The sequence below is a fragment of the Myotis yumanensis genome, unplaced genomic scaffold (genome assembly GCF_028538775.1).
Source record: "Myotis yumanensis isolate MYYU_CA2020_CCGP unplaced genomic scaffold, mMyoYum1.0.hap1 SCAF_8, whole genome shotgun sequence".
In the NCBI taxonomy this organism is placed as follows: Eukaryota; Metazoa; Chordata; class Mammalia; order Chiroptera; family Vespertilionidae; genus Myotis; species Myotis yumanensis.
The window spans coordinates 42,847,920-42,869,017 of record NW_027223759.1 but is presented as its reverse complement, the minus strand read 5'-3'; the positions used below and the strand labels follow the sequence as shown (position 1 = coordinate 42,869,017).

The 21,098-nt window shown below is 39.6% G+C and overlaps 2 protein-coding genes across 2 annotated transcripts; both read right to left on the bottom strand.

The window, feature by feature from the left end:
- Positions 1-276: 276 nt before the first annotated feature.
- On the bottom strand, positions 277-3,494 carry ATP5MC3 (ATP synthase membrane subunit c locus 3). Its single transcript, XM_070422713.1, has 5 exons — positions 3,390-3,494; positions 3,104-3,208; positions 1,852-1,929; positions 1,139-1,332; positions 277-537 (listed from the first exon to the last, which is right to left on the bottom strand). The coding sequence occupies exons 2-5, from the start codon at positions 3,140-3,142 to the stop codon at positions 423-425; spliced, it is 426 nt and encodes a 141-aa protein (XP_070278814.1). The 5' UTR covers positions 3,143-3,208; positions 3,390-3,494; the 3' UTR covers positions 277-422.
- Positions 3,495-20,507: 17,013 nt separating this feature from the next.
- LOC139015478 (SAYSvFN domain-containing protein 1-like) lies at positions 20,508-20,807 on the bottom strand. The gene has a single exon (XM_070423258.1). It carries the CDS (start codon positions 20,805-20,807, stop codon positions 20,508-20,510), a length of 300 nt encoding a protein of 99 aa, XP_070279359.1.
- Positions 20,808-21,098: the final 291 nt, after the last annotated feature.

Below are 21,098 nucleotides of genomic sequence, written 5' to 3'. Positions count from 1 at the left end.
AACTCAAAACCATCTTGAGCAATTAACTATCTTGGTTTCATTAATCATATTTCATAGAAGCTTAAAGCACTCAAATATTTCTCCTTTAATGAATCAAAAACCCTATAATTTACAATGTTCAGACACTATATAAAAGAATTCCCATAAAAATTACATTAGGATCTTTTTCATCAGTGAGGCAACGGCTGTAGTTCCCTCTGACTTGTACAGCATCTGCCTATGCATGTCCTTCTTTGTGATGATCTAAATGTAGGGAAGTACAAATCACAGCAAAAATTAAAGTTTTCATCTTTAATGAAATGACTTTGGAAATAATGTCTATTTCCATGACACCAATACTATAGTGCTCGGAGTCACAGTAAGGTACACAGAATTACGTCCGTAATTAATATGAATGCCAACATTTCAAGCAGTAATTTCTGTTACATGGCAAACAAAATCAAGAAAGCAACCATCAAACAAAAAAGACCCATAGCTTCAGATAAGGCAAATCCCAGGATAGCATATGAGAACAGCTGCTGCTTCAGCGAAGGGTTTCTAAAAAAGACACACAACACATTATTACTTTGAAATATCATTTGAATTTCAATGTTTGGTAAATGTTAAATAATCAGATTACTAGTGTGGGGATCTTTGTAAACTGGAAATACTGGGAGAATATTCGTCTAGCTCTCTTTTGCTTTGCCTTTGACATTCCTTCCTCCTCAATCCTAATCATATGAAGAAAAGGGGGAGAGCTGACTCTGTATGTCAATATAAATGGTTAGTCTTCATCTATTTTGGGTGAAGACCAACCATTCTTCTTATGCCTATGAAACTAGGTTCTATACCTTTTAAGATCTGATAGTTTACAAATAAGGTCTTACATAATAAAATGGAAATTGACTCTTAAAGAATGTGCTGTTAATTATATTCCCAATATAGCTTAACAATTAAGAGTGTAGACTGTGAAGTCAAACTGAGTTAAAATTTATTTTGACACTTACTAGCTAGGACAAATGGGGAGTTAAGTGACATAAATGTGTGCAAAGCCCTTAAAATATAATGCAAGACATAGAGTGGGCACTTTATACAAATTAGCTATTTTTCTAAGTTTCCAACTATTTCAAGCATGCTCTTATTTGGCCATTGAAATTACCTGGCATAACCAATGATAAGGCTGCCAAAGACTGTTCCAATACCAGCACCAGAACCAGCCACTCCTACTGTTGCAGCACCTGCACCAATAAATTTGGCAGCAGTATCAATGTCTCTGCTGATTGCACTGGTCTGAAACTCCCTTTGGATTAGCTGAGGCACACCATTCTGGGCCCCATTAAATACTGTAGAGCCCTAGAGAACAAGAAATAAAGGCAAAGGTCAAGTCAGTCACCACAGTTAGCTATTTCAATTACCATACTGTCAAAATGATAACTAGTTCTCTCTTTTGTAGCCAAGTTTGAATAGGAGGTGATGTGGCACAATCAAGGGCTTAAAATAAATCCAATCTGGCAAAATAACACTATCTATACCCTAGAGAGTTGAAAATTAAGAAACAAAGTATGTGCATATGCTTTTTAGTAAGAGTAGGCTTTTCAATAACTGCAGCTACTATAATCTTAAATATAGACAACTCAAGCCTATGCACTTAAATATACATACTGACTATATTGCTTAGCCAAATCAGGTGAATAAGTTTTGGATACAGAAGTTTATTTTATTGGCTTATCTTCTGCACATTTTATTATCAGATAGAAAGGATTGCCTTCCAGCCATTCATTAATGAGGTTGTTTCCCCACCCACTTCACTTTAGTCAAAACCGTAAGACTTACTTAGGAGTGTCACTTAATTTCTGTTATTACTACTATTACCTCTCCAGTCCTAGCCTCTGGTCGAGATAACACTGATGCAGAAATTGGTCTGTATGCAACTCTGGATCCAGCTCGGATCTGTTAATGAAAGAAAATTCCACATAATAAGTAAGGATACAGGTAAGATTTCAATGACCTTTCCTGCACCATGAGTTCTAAGAAAGCAAGAAGAAAAATGAGTCCAAGTTCATGACTTCTGTACTGACACTTATCTTGGCTTGTTTGGTCATTTTCAATAGATGAAGCAATTTTAATAGTTTCAAAGTTGCTAACGAAATTTTACAGCTTGCTTCATAAGCTTTTTGTAATATACTGAACAAAACTAAGAACAATTAGTTTAAAAATATGTATGGCTTTTAAAATTTTTAATTACTGTGGTGTCACAATTCAGATCAGAAAAACGACAATAAACACCACACATTCTTCAAGTTTAAGTGGACCAACAAATGCGCCTATTAAGAGTGTCACCCTAACAGCTTCTTATTTAAAACGGCACATTCGTTAATAGGAGCGCCCACCGTTTCCAAGACATTCCAATATGTCAGTTAATCATAAAATTAAAAAGCAGTGTAAGCAATTCCATATCAGAGTAAGACTAATCGGTGCAATACTCTGACCATAAGGACATATTCCAGCCCAGCTGCTCCGCCTGCCCTTGAGCGTCCACTAAACTAAGGTCACAGAAAACCCCTTCGGCACCGAGATCGGACTCCGTAGGACAAACCCCCCGGGTCTTCACTTCCCCGAACGCCTCCAAAATGGTCATGGAAATGGCATTCTAGAGGCAGGAGGAAAGAGGTTCGGCTGCTCCGCCACCTTCCTCCACCCACGCGGGGCGAGGCGAAGTCCCTCCCTCTGCAGCAGCGGGTTTGACCTACAGGCAGGCCCCGGAGAGCACGGCGGCCGCCCTAGGCCTCGGCGCCCCTCTGCCCTCCCGGCGCCCCCGCCTCCGCGCCCACCCGACCCCCCAGCGCGACCGAGGGGTGGGGAGGGGGAAGGGCGTGCGCGCAGGAGGCTTGACCTACACCGCCGGGCGCCTGACAGCTAGGCCTCGGCTGCCCTCCACGGCCCTGGGGAGGAGAGCGAGGCGCGCCAGGACGAGAAGGAAAGGGGAAAAACGACAGGGTTAGGAGGGGGGCAGAGCTGTCCCGAGGGGGCGGTGCGCGCCGCCGGGACGTGGCCCATTCCACAACGTGGACGCTCCGGGCCAGCAGGTCGGGCCCCGAGCCCACGGCCCCGCGGGGCTACGCACCAGAGCGGGGCTGCAGGCGAGCTTGGCGCAGGCGAACATCTTACACTCCCGGGGCGGCGCGGCTGGAGACTGGGTGGCTGGCGGCGTGGGCTCCTCTCCCGCTCTCTGCGGAGGAAAAGCGGCCTAAGGTCAAGTACCCCCAAGGGCCTGTCCTCCCCGCCAGGTCCCGCGGCCCCCGCGCGCGCCGTCGGCCTGGGCCCCGAGCCCAGCGAGGCGCCGGCGGAATGAATGGGTCCCCGTGGGCGCCGCTCCCGCGGCCAGGCCGGCTCCCGCGCCCTCGGCTTACCTTCCAGGAGGCGGCGGCGGCGGCGGCGGCGGCAGAGGTCGAAGGAGTGGGGCTGGGCGCGCAGGCGCGGTCCGGCTCTTATCCGCGCCGGGGCACCCGGATGGAGAAGGCGGGGAATCGCGTGCAGCGGGGAAGACGCTCAAGGTCACTTTGTAACAACTTTATTGGTAACCAGCTGGGAAGGACACTGACAGCCATTCGAGGATGGGCTGACGGACAGGGGCTGGTGAAGGAGAGAAGAAAGAGGTTGACCACTAGCCCCGGCAGAGAGAAAGAAGGGCTACGTTTCTTTCGGTTGACACCTGAGACAGCTGGCCTTTTATCAGTTGCTCTTAAGGAGAGGGGTCCCCTTTCCTGGCCATTTTTCTCTGTGAAATAGGACACTGTGTGTGTGTGTGTGTGTGTGTGTGTGTGAAAAGGGTGATTCACTACTTGACAGGACAAATTAGGGTCCCCAGCAAAGTGAGTGCATTTCTTTAAAGCAGTGGTTCTCAACCTTCCTAATGCCGCGACCTTTAATACAGTTCCTCATGTTGTGACCCCCAATTTCATTGTTACAAATTGAACATAATTATAGCATAGTGATTCATCACAAAAACAATATGTAATTATATATGTGTTTTCCGATGGTCTTAGGCGACCCCTGTGAAAGGGTCGTTCGACCCCCAAAGGGGTCATGACCTACAGGTTGAGAACCGCTGCTTTAAAGGAATCTGGAAAAGGATTCCTTCCACAGGTATGCTTACTCCTTTGGATGAAAGACCTGGAAGTTCTGGGACAAAGGAATGAGCAGATGAGTACATCTAAGAGTTCGGTGAATTTGGGCACAAAGTTGACTCTTGGTTAAGTGAGAGAGGTCAATTTTTCTTCCAGCTCTATGATCGGGAGAATTCAGTGATTATAATGTCTTTCATGCAGGGTCTGAGACTAAAGAAAAGACTGAATGTTTTCAAAACCTACCCAACTTTAACAACTGTTTTTGGCTAACGTTGGACAAATACTTTTCTTCAGATGACCACAGAAATGTCTCAGAAATGTGCCAAACTTCTACTTTGCTGAGGCTACCGATTCAGATGTTAATCCAGAAACACCTTCACAGATACACCCAGAAATCATGTCTAATCTCGGCCCCCCCAAACTGATACATAAAATTAACCATCATGTTTATACTTCAATAATAGATCCTCTTCAGGGAAACATTATTCTAAATGGACTTGTATATGGAGATGGATTAAGGGAAGCTCCTATCTGTTCAGCTATAAATCAGTAGCAGCAACTATTGAGGAGGAGGAGGAGGCAGGAGACAAGCCAGGATTCCTAACAGGATCACTTCAGGATACATACCACAGAGGCCTGTGGCAGGGAGAGGTGAAGTCTAAGTTCAGGCCCTGCACTGTCAGCTCGTCGATAAGCAGGTGAACTGGCCTAGAAGAGGAGAGAGTAGGTGCTTTGTGGGTTCCATCAGTTAGAGTTTAAATATTTATGAAGAATAGTAGGTGTTCAAAGAATAGATGTTGTATCTTTGAAAAATGGTATGTGTGTGTGTGTGTGTGTGTGTGTGTGTGTAACACGGAGAGAGAAAGAAAGGACCCACCCAATAATTATTTGCTGGAGGAAGAAAGACTTTAAATAATAAGGAAGCATATCCACCTCACACAAGCTGGAGGCTAGAAACTGAAGGCTTCTAAAGGGCAATCTAGACAGTTGAGGGCTCTGACCATGGCCATATCTCCAAGGTGCTTTCTAGAGCAATTTACTTGGACTTTGCTGACTTTTGCATCCTCAGACTTACACTGATAGAAGGAGGGGAGTGGATCTTGACTGACACCAACCCATGTTGACAGGGGGTATATATTTGCACTGAGGGAATTTGAAGAAAAAAGGCACCTTCTGAAAAGAGTACAGTGAGACCATAAAGATGAATAGAGAACGTTTTGTGAAGTGTTTAATCCTCTCTGTATTTTTTTCTTAGACTGTAGAGATACGTTAAATTATAAGACATCATAATTTGGTAGTATCTGGTAAGCCTGGTGATGACAGGGGAAGAAAGAAATGGGGAGGTAAAGAGAAGTATGAAAAATCATTTCCCATATAGCTCCTATCCTGCAATCCCCTCTGCACTCACTCACCAAGCAGTGGAGTCTGTTTCTCTTGTTAAATGTGGGCTGACCCAGTGACTTGCTTTGACCAAGAGAATGTCTTGGAAGTGGCAATTTGTGACTTCTGGACTAGGCCTGAAGGGGTCCCATAGCTTTCATTCTCTCTTTCTTGGAAGCCAGCCACCATATCAAGAAACATGGGTTTGCCCTGACCGGTTTGGCTCAGTGGATAGAGCATCGGCCTGCGGACTGAAGGGTCCCAGGTTCGATTCCAGTCAAGGGCATGTACCTTGGTTGCGGGCACATCCCCAGTAGGGGGTGTGCAGGAGGCAGCTGATCGATGTTTCTCTCTCATCGATGTTTCTAACTCTCTATCTCTCTCCCTTCCTCTCTGTAAAAAATCAATAAAATATATTAAAAAAAAAAAAAGCATGGGTTGGACTACTAAATACTAAGAAAGCATTAGGACAGAAAAAAGCCTCATGAGAGAGAACTAAAGTGCCAGACATGTGAGTGAGGCCCTCTTAGGTTCTCTAGCTTTAGTGAAGCCTTCCCACTCAACACAACATGGAACAGAAATGAGTCTTGCTCAAATTCCTGACCTGCAGAATCAAGAACAATGAAAGGGGTGTTGGCTGAAGCTGTTACGTTTTATGGTCGTCTGTTATGCAGCAGCAGATAAGAAACAGGAGATAATGTCCATCCAATAGTCACTACTCCATGTGGAGGTAGCAGCACAGCAGTTTCTTAATATGGGGACTTTCCGTTCAGAATTCCAGGTATAGCTCATAGCAAACCAGACAGAGAGAAACACGTGTTTCTGTGACTGACTCACCTTTCTTTGAGGTATGGGGATGGAATAGGGTTGTTAGTGTTAAAACTTTTGTAATTCTAACCCAAACATATGGAAAGATGTTTAAATTATCTACTTTTGAAAGTTTTTATTTTAATACCCTATAAAGCTTTCACCAGTCTTGTCATGCTAATGTAATAAAAAAATGCTATTTGTGGAATTGGAAATCAGAAACGTAAGTCAAAGATATTCCGGGCTCTGTTGTAATCTTTTATTTTTCTTACAAATTTTTTATTTTTTATTAAAGATAAAAAATACTATTTGTGGAAATAAAAACTAGAAGTGTAAGTTAAAAATAGTCTGAATTCTGTTATAATATTTTGCTTTTCTTATAAAAGTCTTTATTTCTTATTACTGGCCTTCATTTGTTATTAATTTATCTTTTTTTTTTTTTTAAAAGCCTCTACATCTGCACTAATTCTATAGGATCATTAAATCAAAGTGAGTTCCACATAATAGCATGTCCTCTCTCTGAACATAGTGAGTGTACAGGAAAATGTAACAGTTTACAATATAATTGGGGCGTAAGAAAAATTGGTTTAGGGTATATAAAAAATTTTGAGAAAAATACAAATCAGTAAATGTTCCAGGACTAAGTTGTGTGGTATATAATAAGGGAAATATCTCAAGAAAAAAGGTTAGCTCATTCAGAAAATACTTCATTGTTGAACTAAGATGAGAGAGATGGGATGATTTGTTTAGGAAAGATATCTTGGGATCTCTTAAAACCCAAACTCCCAATTCTACTAACTGCCTAGACCAGTAGTTGGCAAACTGCGGCTTGCGAGCCACATGCGGCTCTTTGGCCCCTTGAGTGTGGCTCTTCCACAAAATACCGACTTCTGTGCATGGGCCACGAAGTTTCAATGGCACTGTACATGAGCGCCCGCACGTGGTATTTTGTGGAAGAGCCACACTCAAGGGGCCAAAGAGCCGCATGTGGCTCATTAGCCGCAGTTTGCCGACCACTGAATAGACGAAACAAGTATACAAGATGAGTGTGGATGGGAGAGTTGGAAGGGGTCGACCTCAGCAAACGTACCTCAATCAGATTGAAGACATTTTTAGCTAAGGCCAGCTTAGGAGTACCCTAATTAAGTTAATAACAATGTACCTACCTATATAGTTTAAGTTTAAAAAATTTGGTTCTCAAAAGGAATTTCAATCATTGTACTGTTGATATTTGGCTCTGTTGACTAATGAGTGTGCCGACCACTGGCCTAGACTATGAATCACTTTCTGGTGCCAACATTTTCGTCCTTAAACTTCATTTTTGACTCCTCTATAGATTACTTAGCTACTTTCATGCCAACTAATATACTGGAATAGAATATTTACTAAATGAATTCCAAATAATTCAGCAAGGAATTAAAAGTAAATGTATCTCTCCATGTCCTCTCAGAGGGCCAGAGGGTCTAAGGCTAAATTTTATATTAAAGAGTTGTATGAAGACAATATACTAATAAAATAAATATAATTCCATCCCTTTTCTGGTAAGATATGCTAGTTATTGAGAAAAATGTATGTCATAGTTAATAATTAATATAGAAAGACTATTTACATAAAAAGAAAACGAATAATTATATGTGTATGAGATCAAGGCCCTCTGCTGACTCTTGCCCATCTCAAAAATAATTTACTATTTTTTCAATCAATTCGTGGCAGACACAGTTAGTTGTCTATCCAACATCCATTCTCTCTCTTTTTTCTTACTTACAGAACCCTGTTCACAGTTAAAAACAAACTGAATTTCCTAGATTCCCTTACAGTTAAGAATGGTCAGTAATAGCTGACTTGGTATTGCCTTTTAGAATGCTTAGAAAGGGGAGAGATTTACTTGGATCATTTCTTTTGTCATTTTCTCTTCCTTTTTCGTGCCTGGAATATGGACCTAGTGTGTGGAGGTGAAGCAACAGTCTTGCAGCCATTAGCACAGAAGCCACACATTAGGGATGGAGAAGCTGGAAACTAAAATGAGCCTGAGTTCTTAATTTTTTAATACCTACAGCAGCTCTTAACTGCCTACAGTCTGTCTTCTGTTATATGCAGCTGAATACAACCCAAGCAAATATATAATTCTACAGATCTACATCTCTGAAGCTCTTTGGTCTTTGGGCTGTGATTACAGCAGAAATGGCCTTTCTCCCTTATTCCATGGTATATCTACTAGGTACAAGAAAAATTTAATATAGAGATTGTTATCCAGTAAAAGGTATCTAACTAAGAAGGGCAGAGTGGACTCTAAGGGACACAGTAGCAACTGTGGGAATAGCTTCTACCCTTGGCGAAGGAAGAGTGAGCAGCAAGGAAGACCGTAGAAATTTAGAGAGGTATGGCTGCCCTAGGAATGTACAAACAGCCAGTACGGGCCACAAGTGCACCATGAGCCCTGCTGAGGTGAACATAATCAGTCAACTGCGAACCAATCTACTTGTCCACGTGAAAAACAGTACAGAAAGGAAAGTCCTTTTCCTCCTGCTCTAGACTCAGTGTCTTTCCATCGCCCTCTATTGGCAAAGCCTAATATCTTGTCAGTTGTCAAAGCAGAATGCCTACAGCATCCAGTTCTAGAATAATAAAGCAAGGCAGAGAAGGATGGATTTGTAGCTGAGACATCACATGTTAATAACTGGTACAGTTGGTAAGATTCTCAAGGGCAGGGATTAGGCCTAATTTATATTTATTTCTTCTATAGCACCTAACAGAGTGTTAAACATAATAGTCATTCAATACATTTCTGTTCAATAATAATAAATAAGGGGTTAGTATGTACAAAGTATTTTGCAATAACTGTATTATTTTTTCCTTTAACTAAGATTTTAGTCAATTTGGACAGATTAGAATGACCTCTAGAATGTCTTTTTCTGTTTAATATTGCAATAGTCAAACTTAGAGAACCCAAAGAACATTTTTTATTTGTTTGATTATACATATTACACATATTTCCTCATAGCACTTATTGCTACCTGGAATTATTTATTGTTTGTTTATTTAGCTCCCACATTAGACTATAAGTCCATGAGGGCAGGAACTTCGTTTTGTTCATTGCTATACCCAATTAGTCTACAACATGCTTGGCCCATTGATTGACAATAAATTTTTGAGCAATGGAGTTGGAGAAGGGAGGGAATAACTGCTAATTTTCTCTTCACATACCTCTGTATTATTTAATATGTTATCATATACATGAATTACTTTAAAATTTAAAAAACCAATATGTTAGAAAAGTTTATATAATTCACAAATTGATAACATTTATTACATTATCCCCATGGTCCTTGCACTAATTAAACGAAAGGAATCATTCTTAAATGTTGAATTTCTGTTTTTGGTGATGGGTTTGGGCATGCTTTCAGGCAATAACCCTACCCAATACTTTTCAAATTATATTCAAACTCTATGGCATTTAAAGTATTGTGCAAGTGTATGTTCATGTGTGTACATGTGCGTGCGCGTGCGTGTGTGTGTGTGTGTGTGTACCTTATTATCTATATATTGTTTGGAATTTATTGTATATGATAGGAAGGTGTTATATCAATTTCATCTACTTTAAAGACAATCAGTTACAAGTAAAAGTCCTAATTAAATATAATTTTCCTTCACTAAATTAAATCCATCCATATTCAGTGGACCCAGATATTCAACTTATGTTAAGAAACAAGACATTTTACAATGCCAAGAAAATATTTGAGAGGACTGTTTATCACTTTTTTGCTACTTTAGCCCCAGTGTTGACATTAAGGGTCATATTCCTGGCTCCAGTACCATGTGATATGTGAGGGTTTTACGTCAATTTTAGGAATTATATGTTTTCCACATGGTACAAAGACATCATGCTAAGTAAAGCTTTATTTTCTGTCCACTTTTGGACTTTCATGACTTTATGGAGGAATAACATGGTTACACAGCACAAATAACTCTGTCCTTGGCCACCTCTTACATCACTGATTTTAGTCAATTATCCTATTATGTAGTTTGTTCAAACATAATAATAGACTTTTCTTTACCCATCTCGCCTTTCTAAGAGTTTCTGAACTATGAACTTTGATGTTGAGGTTAATTTCCTATGTCATATCCCCAAGCCAGGGAACTTGACTTAAAGTAGTGATGGCTGGTTATCTAGTATTTTTAAGAGGCAAATATCAAAGAGCCACATTCTACAAAATGTGGTCAGTGGAAATCCCAGGTTCATCTAAGCCAGTGATGGCGAACCTTTTGAGCTCGGCGTGTCAGCATTTTGAAAAACCCTAACTTAACTCTGGTGCTGTGTCACCTATAGAAATTTTTTGATATTTGCAACCATAGTAAAACAAAGACTTATATTTTTGATATTTATTTTATATATTTAAATTCCATTTAACAAAGAAAAATCAACCAAAAAAATGAGTTTGCGTGTCACCTCTGACATGCGTGTCATAGGTTCACCATCACTGATCTAAGCCTTAAGGATTATAGAGTACTTGCCTTTCTTGATTTGAACTAGAGGAGAGCATGAGTAAAATGTGCAAGTTTTAAATCTAAAACTTTTGTATCAAGCTTGAAATAGAAAAGACACACATAGACAAACACTTGTTTATCTGATCATAATTCTGTTCAGTGTTGTACATTCATTTCAGGAGAATGGCCATATATTCCTGGCAACCACATGTTATTTAATTGCAAAATCTATCAGTTGTTCCAGTCTGTTCTTTGACCAGATTCCATCTGCCTTTCTTGACCATTTAAGGGAGTCCCCTCAACTTGTCCTACCAGAGAACTCCTACCAGGAGAGAAGCACAAACCAATCCCCCGTGAAATTACACCCTTAAAGGACTAGTGAAATGGGCCCTTGTTCTATTTTATCTTTTGAAAAAAACGTACAATTTTTATATCATATTCTATTGCAGAGGTTGATATAATTTGAAGTGTTTTTAATCACCAATTAAATTAATTCTACCTTTTATTATTCTGATATATAGTAGTGCTGCTGAAATGTTTTTGAGCATAAAGTAACAGAACAAGTTCTGAAACACGCTGACTTGTAGATGAAGAGCTAGAAATAATCCCTCCCTCCCTCCCTTTCTCTTTCTCTCTCTCTGTCTCTCTCTCCCTTTCTGTCTCTCTCTTCCTCTCTTTCTCTAAAATCATAGATAAACATTGAAAAATAATGTGTAAAAGTTTATATGGAAATTTAAAAGATATTCAAAAGTTAAGGAAATAATATGTTAAATTCCCACCCATCGCCTACATCAATACATGGTCAATCTGTTTTCTACTATTCTCTTGCTCATTCACTTCTTTTCCACTCTACCCCATGTTATTTTGAAACAAACTCCAGAAGCCAATATTTAATTTCTGAATGCTTAAGTATACATCTCCATAAGGATTTCTGAAAACATAACCACAATACCATTATCACACCTAAAATATTTAATAATTCCTAATATCACCAAATATGCAGCCAGTGTTCAGATAGTCCTGATTGTCTTATAACATTAACAATTGCTTTGTTGAAATTGAGAATCTGTACAAGTTCTACACATTGTAATTAGTTATATGTTTTTTAAGTGCCTTTGAACCTATAGATTCTCATTCTTCTTTCAAATTTATTAGTTTAAGAAACTCGTTTTTTGTCAGGTAGAATATCCCACATTTTAGATTTTGCTAATTTTATTTTCATGGTGTCATTTAACATGTTCATCTGAACTCTGTATTTCCTATAAATTGGTAGCTAGATCTAAAGGATTGGTCAATTTTTTCCTTCTTCTTAAAATATCCTTTATAGGTTGCTCTGTATACTTCCAATGCACACCAGTTAGGAGGCAATGATGTCTGTATACTTCCAATGTACACCAGTTAGGAGGCAATGAAATTAAAATTGATCAATGAGGTAAGCTTGATTTATCCATTATAAAGTTCCTCATCAGCTTTTTACTTAATGATTTTAGTGGTCATTGATGATTATTTCCTAAATCAATTATTTCATTATGATTGAGATATGGTGATTTTTTTCTGTTGTTCCATCTTCATTTATTAGCTGGAATTATTTTATGAAGAACTTTCCCATAGCAACTATTTTTGTTACCTTGAATTATAGTTAGAACAGAAAAGCCAAGATAAATTGTTGATTCTTTCCATTTATTTACTAGTTTTCAGGATAATGAGTCAGACATAATTTTAAATCATCAGAAAATGAATACAGAGTGATTTATCCCATAGATTAACAGCGGGTGATATATCTTTCAAGAAATTTGGATGATTTTCTGTCTTTGAAAGAAGCCTGGACTAGGTGAGCTCTAAGGTCACTTTGAGCTCTTATAGTTCATAATTTTTCTTGCTCATGAAAATCATTTATGTTTAAAAAGAATTAATTAATATAGTCCAATTTTCTCTGGAGAGTAGACATTACTTTAACATAACACATACTTTATTTCCCAAATAATTCGTAATTATTTTGTGGGTTTGTCTCAAAATACTGGATAGTTACCTAATATATTTTGGTGGACTATGTCACTATCTTTAAAAATTTTTATATAAAAATTTTCAAACCTAGATTTTTTAACTTTAAATATTAAACAAAGAAAAGTTGCAAGAAGAGTACAGAGAACTATTGTTTACCCTTTGCCCTGATTCACAAATTTTTATCATTTTCTATCTTCCCATATTCTCTCTCTTATTCTCTTTGCATATATGTATATGATGATGTCTATATACATAGACATCTATCTATCCACCATCTACACAATATGCACACAGAAATGTTATACATATTTTTATTTACTTTTCCTAAACCATTTGAGAGTAGGTTGTCTGAATCATGCCCCTTAATATTTCTGTGCATATTTCCTAAGAACAGGAAGATTCTCTATATACAAATATTGATTCATTATGTTGTACATCTGGAACTAATATACAGTAGTTTGTCAATTATACCTCAAAAACTATCTTACATAATAACAGTTATCAAATTCAGTAAATATAATGATAAAAATATTTTATGCAATCTATAGTCCACATTCCAATATCATCAGTTATCCTAATAAAGTAATTTATAGAGATTTTTTTTCATTTAGTTGTGTTTCGTAGTCTGTTATCATCTAGAACAGTGATGGCGAACCTTTTGAGCTCGGCATGTCAGCATTTTGAAAAACCCTAACTTAACTATGGTGCCGTGTCACATATAGAAATTTTTTGATATTTGCAACCATAGTAAAACAAAGACTTATATTTTTTATATCTATTTTATATATTTAAATGCCATTTAACAAAGAAAAATCAACCAAAAAAATGAGTTCGCGTGTCACCTCTGACACGCGTGTCATAGGTTCACCATCACTGATCTAGAACATTTCCTTAGCCTTTCTTTTTCTCTCATGACATAAACATTTTTGAGGAATACTGATCAACCTCATTCTTTTTCACTGTCATAATTATATACATTGCTAAATTCTCATCATAAATATCATAAATTGCCTATCATTGATTTAAGCAGGGAAGACATTTATTTTAAAAAATTTAATTTACAGTTGACATGAAATATATTAGTTTCAGTTGTACAACATAATAATTAGGCATTTAGATATTTTAGAAGTGATCAGCCCAATAAGTCTAGTAGTCACCTTATAACATACACAGTTACAATATTATTGACTATATTACCTATGCTGTACTTTACATTCCCATGATAGGAATTTGTTGACAAGGTATTGGGGAAGTCCTAGAACTTTGATATATCTCAATAAATATATTTTATTTTGCATGTATATATCAAACAATATTGTTTACAAGCAAAAATAATAAATAATATTTATTAGGCACTTTGTAATGTGCTAGACCCTGTCCCTATTACAAGTGTTATCTAAAACATAGTCCAATGAAGTAAATACTCCTAAATCCCATTTTAAAAATGAGACAACTGTGAATTAGGGAGATTAAGTGGGTTGCCCAAGGTTACACAACTGATAAGGGGTTGAGAGTACAAAGTCAAGTTTTGTCTGACATTAAAGTCCATCCTTTTTCTATTTGATACATACACTGAGTGGACAGATTATGACCACCCCATCAGTACTTCATTGACACTTCCAAAAATTCTGAATATTGAAAACTTCCTAAGCAAATACTCTCAAGGTTTTATTATTATTATTATTATTATTATTTTCATAACTAATTCACTTCATTGTACTGATGGGATATCATAATAATCTGGCCGGTCATAATAATTTGGTCACTCAGTGTACGGTAGGGTAATTTGAAAACTTTATTAATATTTGAGGGAGACCAAGATGGCGGCATAGGTAAACACCTGAGATTGCTGCCGCAAACAACCACTTCAAAAATACAACTAAAAGACGGAACGGACATCACCCAGAACCACAGGAAAGCTGGCTGAGGAGAGACTCTTCAACTAGAAGGAAAGAGAACAGCATACCGAGGCTCAGAGGAGGCGCAGTGTGGAAAATACAAAGGTACGGAGGTGCGCGCGCAAAGCGGGCTGGTGGCTGAGGGCGTGGTTGTCGTTTTCAATCAGGAAGGAGTCTCAGACTCTGAGCTCCAGATCCAGGCGAGTCTCTAGGGACTCAGACTCAGATGGGAGAAGCGGGATTGTCTGGCATCAGCTGGAACCTGAGGGCAGCTTTCTCTCCGAGATTTGCAGCGTCTGCCGGGGTTCTGAGAAGCAGAGCCTCTGGGAACAGGACTGAGAGCAGCCATAACTGCTCCCTCCGCCCACCCTGTTGATCCTGCCCCGCCCAAGCCCTGTGCAGAGCCATTTGCCGGATTGCCTCAGGCAAAGGCTAGATTAGCACCTCTCCAGAGGACAGAAGTTTTCCCAACAGCTGATTCTCACAGCCAGTCGGCCTGGTGGTCAAATCCCTCTAGTATTAACTACAACAATCAAGGCTCAACTAGAACAAGACTGCGCACAAAGACCACAAGGGGGTGCACCAAGAAAGCATAAAAAATGCGGAGACAAAAAAACATGACAGAAATGGAGGATATAGAGCTAAAAAACGCAATTTTGAGGGCTTGCAATAATGTGCTAGAAGCAGCCAATAAACTTGATGAGAACCTCACGAAAACTAATGAGACCCTCGATGCTATGATAAAGAACCAACTAGAAATTAAGCATACACTGACTGAAATAAAGAATATTATACAGACACCCAATAGCAGACCAGAGGAGCGCAAGAATCAAGTCAAAGATTTGAAATGCGAAGAAGCAAAAAACACCCAACCAGAAAAGCAAAATGAAAAAAGAATCCGAAAATACGAAGATAGTGTAAGGAGCCTCTGGGACAGCTTCAAGCGTACAAATATCAGAATTATAGGGGTGGCAGAAGATGAGAAACAGCAAGATATTGAAAACCTATTTGAAGAAATAATGGCAGAAAACTTCCCCCACCTGGTGAAAGAAATGGACTTACAGGTCCAAGAAGCGCAGAGAACCCCAAACAAAAGGAATCCAAAGAGGACCACACCAAGACACATCATAATTAAAATGCCAAGTGCAAAAGACAAAGAGAGAATCTTAAAAGCAGCAAGAGAAAGAGACTCAATTACTTACAAGGGAATACCCATACGACTGTTAGCTGATTTCTCAACAGAAACTTTGCAGGCCAGAAGGGAATGGCAAGAAACATTCAAAGTGCTGAATACCAAGAACCTACAACCAAGAGTACTTTATCCAGCAAAGCTATCATTCAGAATTGAAGGTCAGATAAAGAGCTTCACAGATAAGGAAAAGCTAAAGGAGTTCATCACCACTAAACCAGTATTACACAAAATACTGAAAGGTATCCTTTAAGAAGAGGAAGAAGAAAAAGGTAAAGATACAAATTGTGAACAACAAACATGCATCTATCAACAAGTGAATCTAAGAATCAAGTGAATAAATAATCTGATGTACAGAATGAACTGGTGATTATAATGAATCAGGGACATAGAAAGGGAATGGACTGACTATTCTTGGGGGGGAAAGGGGAGTGGGAGATGCGGAAAGAGACTGGACAAAAATCGTGCACCTATGGATGAGGACAGTGGGTGGGGAGTGAGGGCGGAGGTGGGGCGGGAACTGGGAGGAGGGGAGTTATGGGGGGGAAAAAAAGAGGAACAAATGTAATCTGAACAATAAAGATTTAAAAAAAAATTAAAAGTAGAGCAGTATATAATAATCTTCCCATATTTCCTCTAAAGATGGTTAATTTTTTCTAAAATTAGTACTTTAAAAAATTGTTGGCTTGGAGTGGTACACATACAATACAATATACAGATGATGTATTATACAATTATACACTTGAAACCTATATAATTTTATTAACCAATGTCACCCCAATAAATTCAATAAAAAGGAAAATAATATAATAATTAATAAATAAGAATAAAAAAAGAAAACTTTATTAATATTTGATAGAAAATAAATGATCTGTGGTAACCCAAAACATTAAATATTCTTTCAGTTGATATTATATAAGAGGTGCATGCTGAAAAATGCATACACCTCTTATATAATAGCTTTTTTGCATTCTTATAAACACTTCACAGGCTAATGCTAGAGGAGCTGGCCAGAAAATCCTCAGCGTGCACATCAACATGTACCCACTTGGGGGCACCCACAATGCAGCTATTTTGCCTGTTCTCCTGCCAGAAGCTTCAAGTCCTGCAGAGCTGGAGTTGAGCCAGCTGATGTATTCAGTGAGTTCTACAGAACTCAGCCAGATCTGATGTCTCAAGGAATAACTTCCTATATCTTTAAGTTTGGGAATATCTTACTTAGCATGTTGCCCACACAAAAAACCACTATGTGCTATTTAAAACATTATTAATTAGTGCATTTGCTAGAGGCCAAATGTCCTAGTTACATTATTAGGATTTAATGACCGGGAACTAAAAATAATTTGCTGATTAAAAAGCATACATTTGTCCACAGGACTTTTTGGATTTAAACTATGCCAAAATTAGGAACATAATGAGTAAGCAGCAGGGGTAAAAAATGTTCCATAAAATCAAGCTAAGTGTTTTAAGTTGATCCTGCATGTTTTCATACCAGAGGCATGCTCTCTGACATTGGTGTATATATATTCCCAAGAGCACAGAAAACAGTTGCTGGTGTCATCAGTGGAATAGTCATTTGGTCTTTAGTATCATCAGAAAGTAGAGATTCTCCTGAAATACACTGATGTCAAAGATGTCATTGACGCAGATGTAGCTGCTGCGACTCTTCCTAGAAAGGGTTATTATTCTAGACTCTCTAGAGCAGCGGTTCTCAACCTGTGGGTCGCGACCCCTTTGGTGGTCGAACGACCCTTTCACAGGGGTCATCTGAGACCATCCTGCATATGAGATATTTACATTATGATTCATAACAGTAGCAACATTACAGTTATGAAGTAGCAACGAAAATAATTTTATGGTTGGGTCACAACATGAGGAACTGTATTTAAAGGGCCAGAAGGTTGAGAACCACTGCTCTAGAGCATAAGGAGTGATGCTATTAAAAATTAGGTTGGACAGGACATGGCTATCACAGTGTATTTTATACCTACCACCTCTGCTAAAGAGGTAGATGAAGGCAGCCATGTTTTATACCTAATAAATCCACCTTTCACATGGCTGATTGCAGCAAATTGAGCCAAAATATAGATTGGAGAGCAGCTTATGGGGTCACCTGGAAAAAAGGCTCTACTCAGACTGATTGCTCAGTCATGGGTACCTGATTTGGGAAACAGAATATGAGGTGGGTGACAGTGGGGATTGATATGAAAGGATGTATAGAAGGGGTATAATGTAGAAAAGAGGTCAAGTTCAAAGCTAGGTTACAAGGAAGCTAAACTGTGAAGAAGGTAAGACAGTAATTGAGCAGAAGCTATGAGAAGGAGAAAAGATAAAGTAGAGCCCTGACCGGTTTGGCTCAGTGGATAGAGCATCAGCCTGAGGACTGAAGGGTCCCAGGTTCGATTCCAGTCAAGGGCATGTACCTTGGTTGTGGGCACATCCCCAGTAGGGGGTGTGCTGGAGGCAGCTGATTGATGTTTCTCTCTCATCTGTGTTTCTAACTCTCTATCCCTCTCCCTTCCTCTCTGTAAAAATCAATAAAATATATTAAAGAAAAGATAAAGTAGAGGGACTATTCTTTGTTGCAAGAAGTATCAAGGAGACATGTGAGGCCCTAGATGGTTTGGCTCAGTGGATAGAGCATCGGCCTGCAGACTGAAGGGTTCCGGGTTTGATTCTGGTCAAGGCACATGCCTGGGTTGTGGGCTCGATCCCCAATAGGGGGCATGAAGGAGGCAGCCGATCGATGATTCTCTCTCATCATTGATGTTTCTATCTCTCTCCCTCTTCCTTCCTCTCTGAAATCAATAAAAAAAATAAAAAAAGACGAAGACAAGTAAGGAGAAGCATAGACAAGGAGAAACTGAGCCTTGTTTGGATTTAAACTGAGGAGATTTGAGAGAAGAGTCACCCTCTTGCTCCAGAGAGTTATTGGGTACAGTTCCAGTTTTCTGCTCCCGGTTCTTTAATTGATATGAGATCCTGAGTCTTACAATAAACAGCTTCACTTGTGGAAACTTGAGTAAATATATTTCCACCTCCAACCAAAGAAACTAGAATAGGAGTCTTTTTAAAAGTCTCTCCAGCCTGGCTGGTGTGGTTCAGTGTTTGAGCCATCACCCCATGAACCTAGAGGTCACCAGTTCGATTCCCAGTCAGGGCAGTTTATCAATGTTTCTATCTCTGAATCCCTCTCCCATCCTCTCTCTCTCTCAAATCAATAAAAACATATTTTTAAAAAGTCTCTCCAGAGTGTTTAAAAAAATCTGCACATAACATAAAGTTTGCCACTGTAACTATTTTTAAGTATACTGTATAGGGGCATAAAGTACATTTACACTGTTGTACCACTATCACCACTATTTGTTTGCAGAACTTTATCATCATCCCAAACTCTGTACCCATTAAACACTAACTCCCCATTGTCCACTCTCTGCAGCCCCGGGCAACCAGTCTTTAGTCTTCTGTCTCTTTGAATGGATAATAGTGGCATTAAATAGTTAATATATTATTTATAGAGCAAACTCATAAGTGACAAAGCTACTGCCCAGAGTTTTGGGGGAGCTGGAGTTATCCCAAATAGCCTGGAAAGTGTAGACTATTTATTGTGTTCAGTCAATCAACTGCAGATGGAATGCAAACCAGACAGGAAACCAAACTTGACTGGGAGGCCCCAAGGGAGTCTGAGATGTTGAGCTATGGTCTTTTGCCATGTTCTAGAAAAAGGGTTGCTATGTTCAGAGGAATGCTTCCTTGTTGTATAAAGTAAAATAACCCTATCTGTGGGGGAAGACTAAAATCTGAGAAGATAGGAAGCCAAAGAAATTGTGGGTTAAGACCTGCCATCCCCATTTGGCTAGCAGAAGTATTATTGCACGGATTCCTGAAGCTGGTACTTTTGAAACACCTTTCTAAGAGGCTCAAAGTGTCGTAGAATGCAGATTTTGCCAGTGGTTATCCTGGACCCTAAACTGTGGTTTTATGAGGCAAGGGTTTGGGAGACTGACCTGGCCAGTTTCCAAGGAAGCTGGATGAAGTCCAAACGAAATCCAAATTAAGGTATCAGGTAAGGTGAGCCGGGATCCTGCCGCAAGATTCTCTGAACGGCAGCTATGCTGGTGATACCCAATGGTGATATCATTTTGGCTCAGAAGAAAACAAGATCCCAGATAGCATGTGGGGATCAGGGACATGGTCCAGATCCTGGGAAAAAAATCCCCCCCCCCCAGTATGTAATTTTTATAATTGCATCTCAAGCATGCAAAGACAGGGAGTGTGACAACCAGATCTTGCTGTAGAATCTGCAGAAGTGCCATGGCTTCATTGACCAATCCCCTCTTTTAGGTCATTGCATGTAAGGCTAAGTGGGCATCGTCCTGAGAACATGCAACTTCCCTACTTTAGAGACCAGCATGCAATTATAAATTCCCTGAAAGATACACAGTGAGTATCTTTCAGGGAATTTCACCAAAACCAAAGAGAAGTTCAAAGATAAAACTGCAGCGAATCAGGGAAAACAGGTAGAACTGTGCGGTCACAGGACTAGCCTGCAAGCTGTCCTTAGTCTGGTGCACCTGAACAACCCTACAAGTCCACGGCCAAGGGCTAGGAGGGCCAAGGCGTGCAGCAGAGCTGCTGCTATCTCCCCTCCAGGGGTCTAAGCTGTAACTTGCGCTCTAACTGCTCTGCAGTCAGGGTGCCCTGGATGGCTTCGCAGCCCCGGTTGAACACAGAGTAGGCACTTCTCTTTCCCTCCTTCTTCTCCCCGGGACCTCGTGTCCTGACATACATCCAGTAGAACAAGGACAGGACAAAATAAGCCAGGCCAAATTCCAGTTCCACAAACAGTCCCAGCAGGATCAACCAGAGAAGAACCTTCAAGAAGGTGATTGATAAATTTGCAGCCAAGCAAACACATTCAAGGCAGGGCTGGACCATTATATAAACCAGAACTGGTATCAAAAGCCCACTCCTACTCCGTGCCGTGGACATCTGGGCCCACTCATCATCACCAATCCAGGTCCCCCAACCAGTGAGGATGGTGGCTTCTAGCCACCCCCACCTATTTACCTGCCCTAGAGTGCTCTGTGTATAGGGATGGATTCAAGTTGTCGTTTTCACTGGATGTTTATTTATCAAGATTTGACCTGTTCGCAAGTCTGTGGAGCAGCCCTACAGTCTCCCAACTATAATAATCTTTAGAGTGTCGCTTTGTGGGGTTACCGTGTG

Coding starts and splice junctions, on each gene's coding strand:
- ATP5MC3 (XM_070422713.1), bottom strand. CDS start 3,142: ATGTTCGCCTGCGCCAAGCTCGCCTGCAGCCCCGCTCTG. Junction 1,333..1,851: donor CAGAGGCTAGGACTGGAGAG/GTAATAGTAGTA, acceptor CTTGTTCTCTAG/GGCTCTACAGTATTTAATGG. Junction 538..1,138: donor CTTATCATTGGTTATGCCAG/GTAATTTCAATG, acceptor TGTCTTTTTTAG/AAACCCTTCGCTGAAGCAGC.
- LOC139015478 (XM_070423258.1), bottom strand. CDS start 20,807: ATGGTCCAGCCCTGCCTTGAATGTGTTTGCTTGGCTGCAAATTTATCA.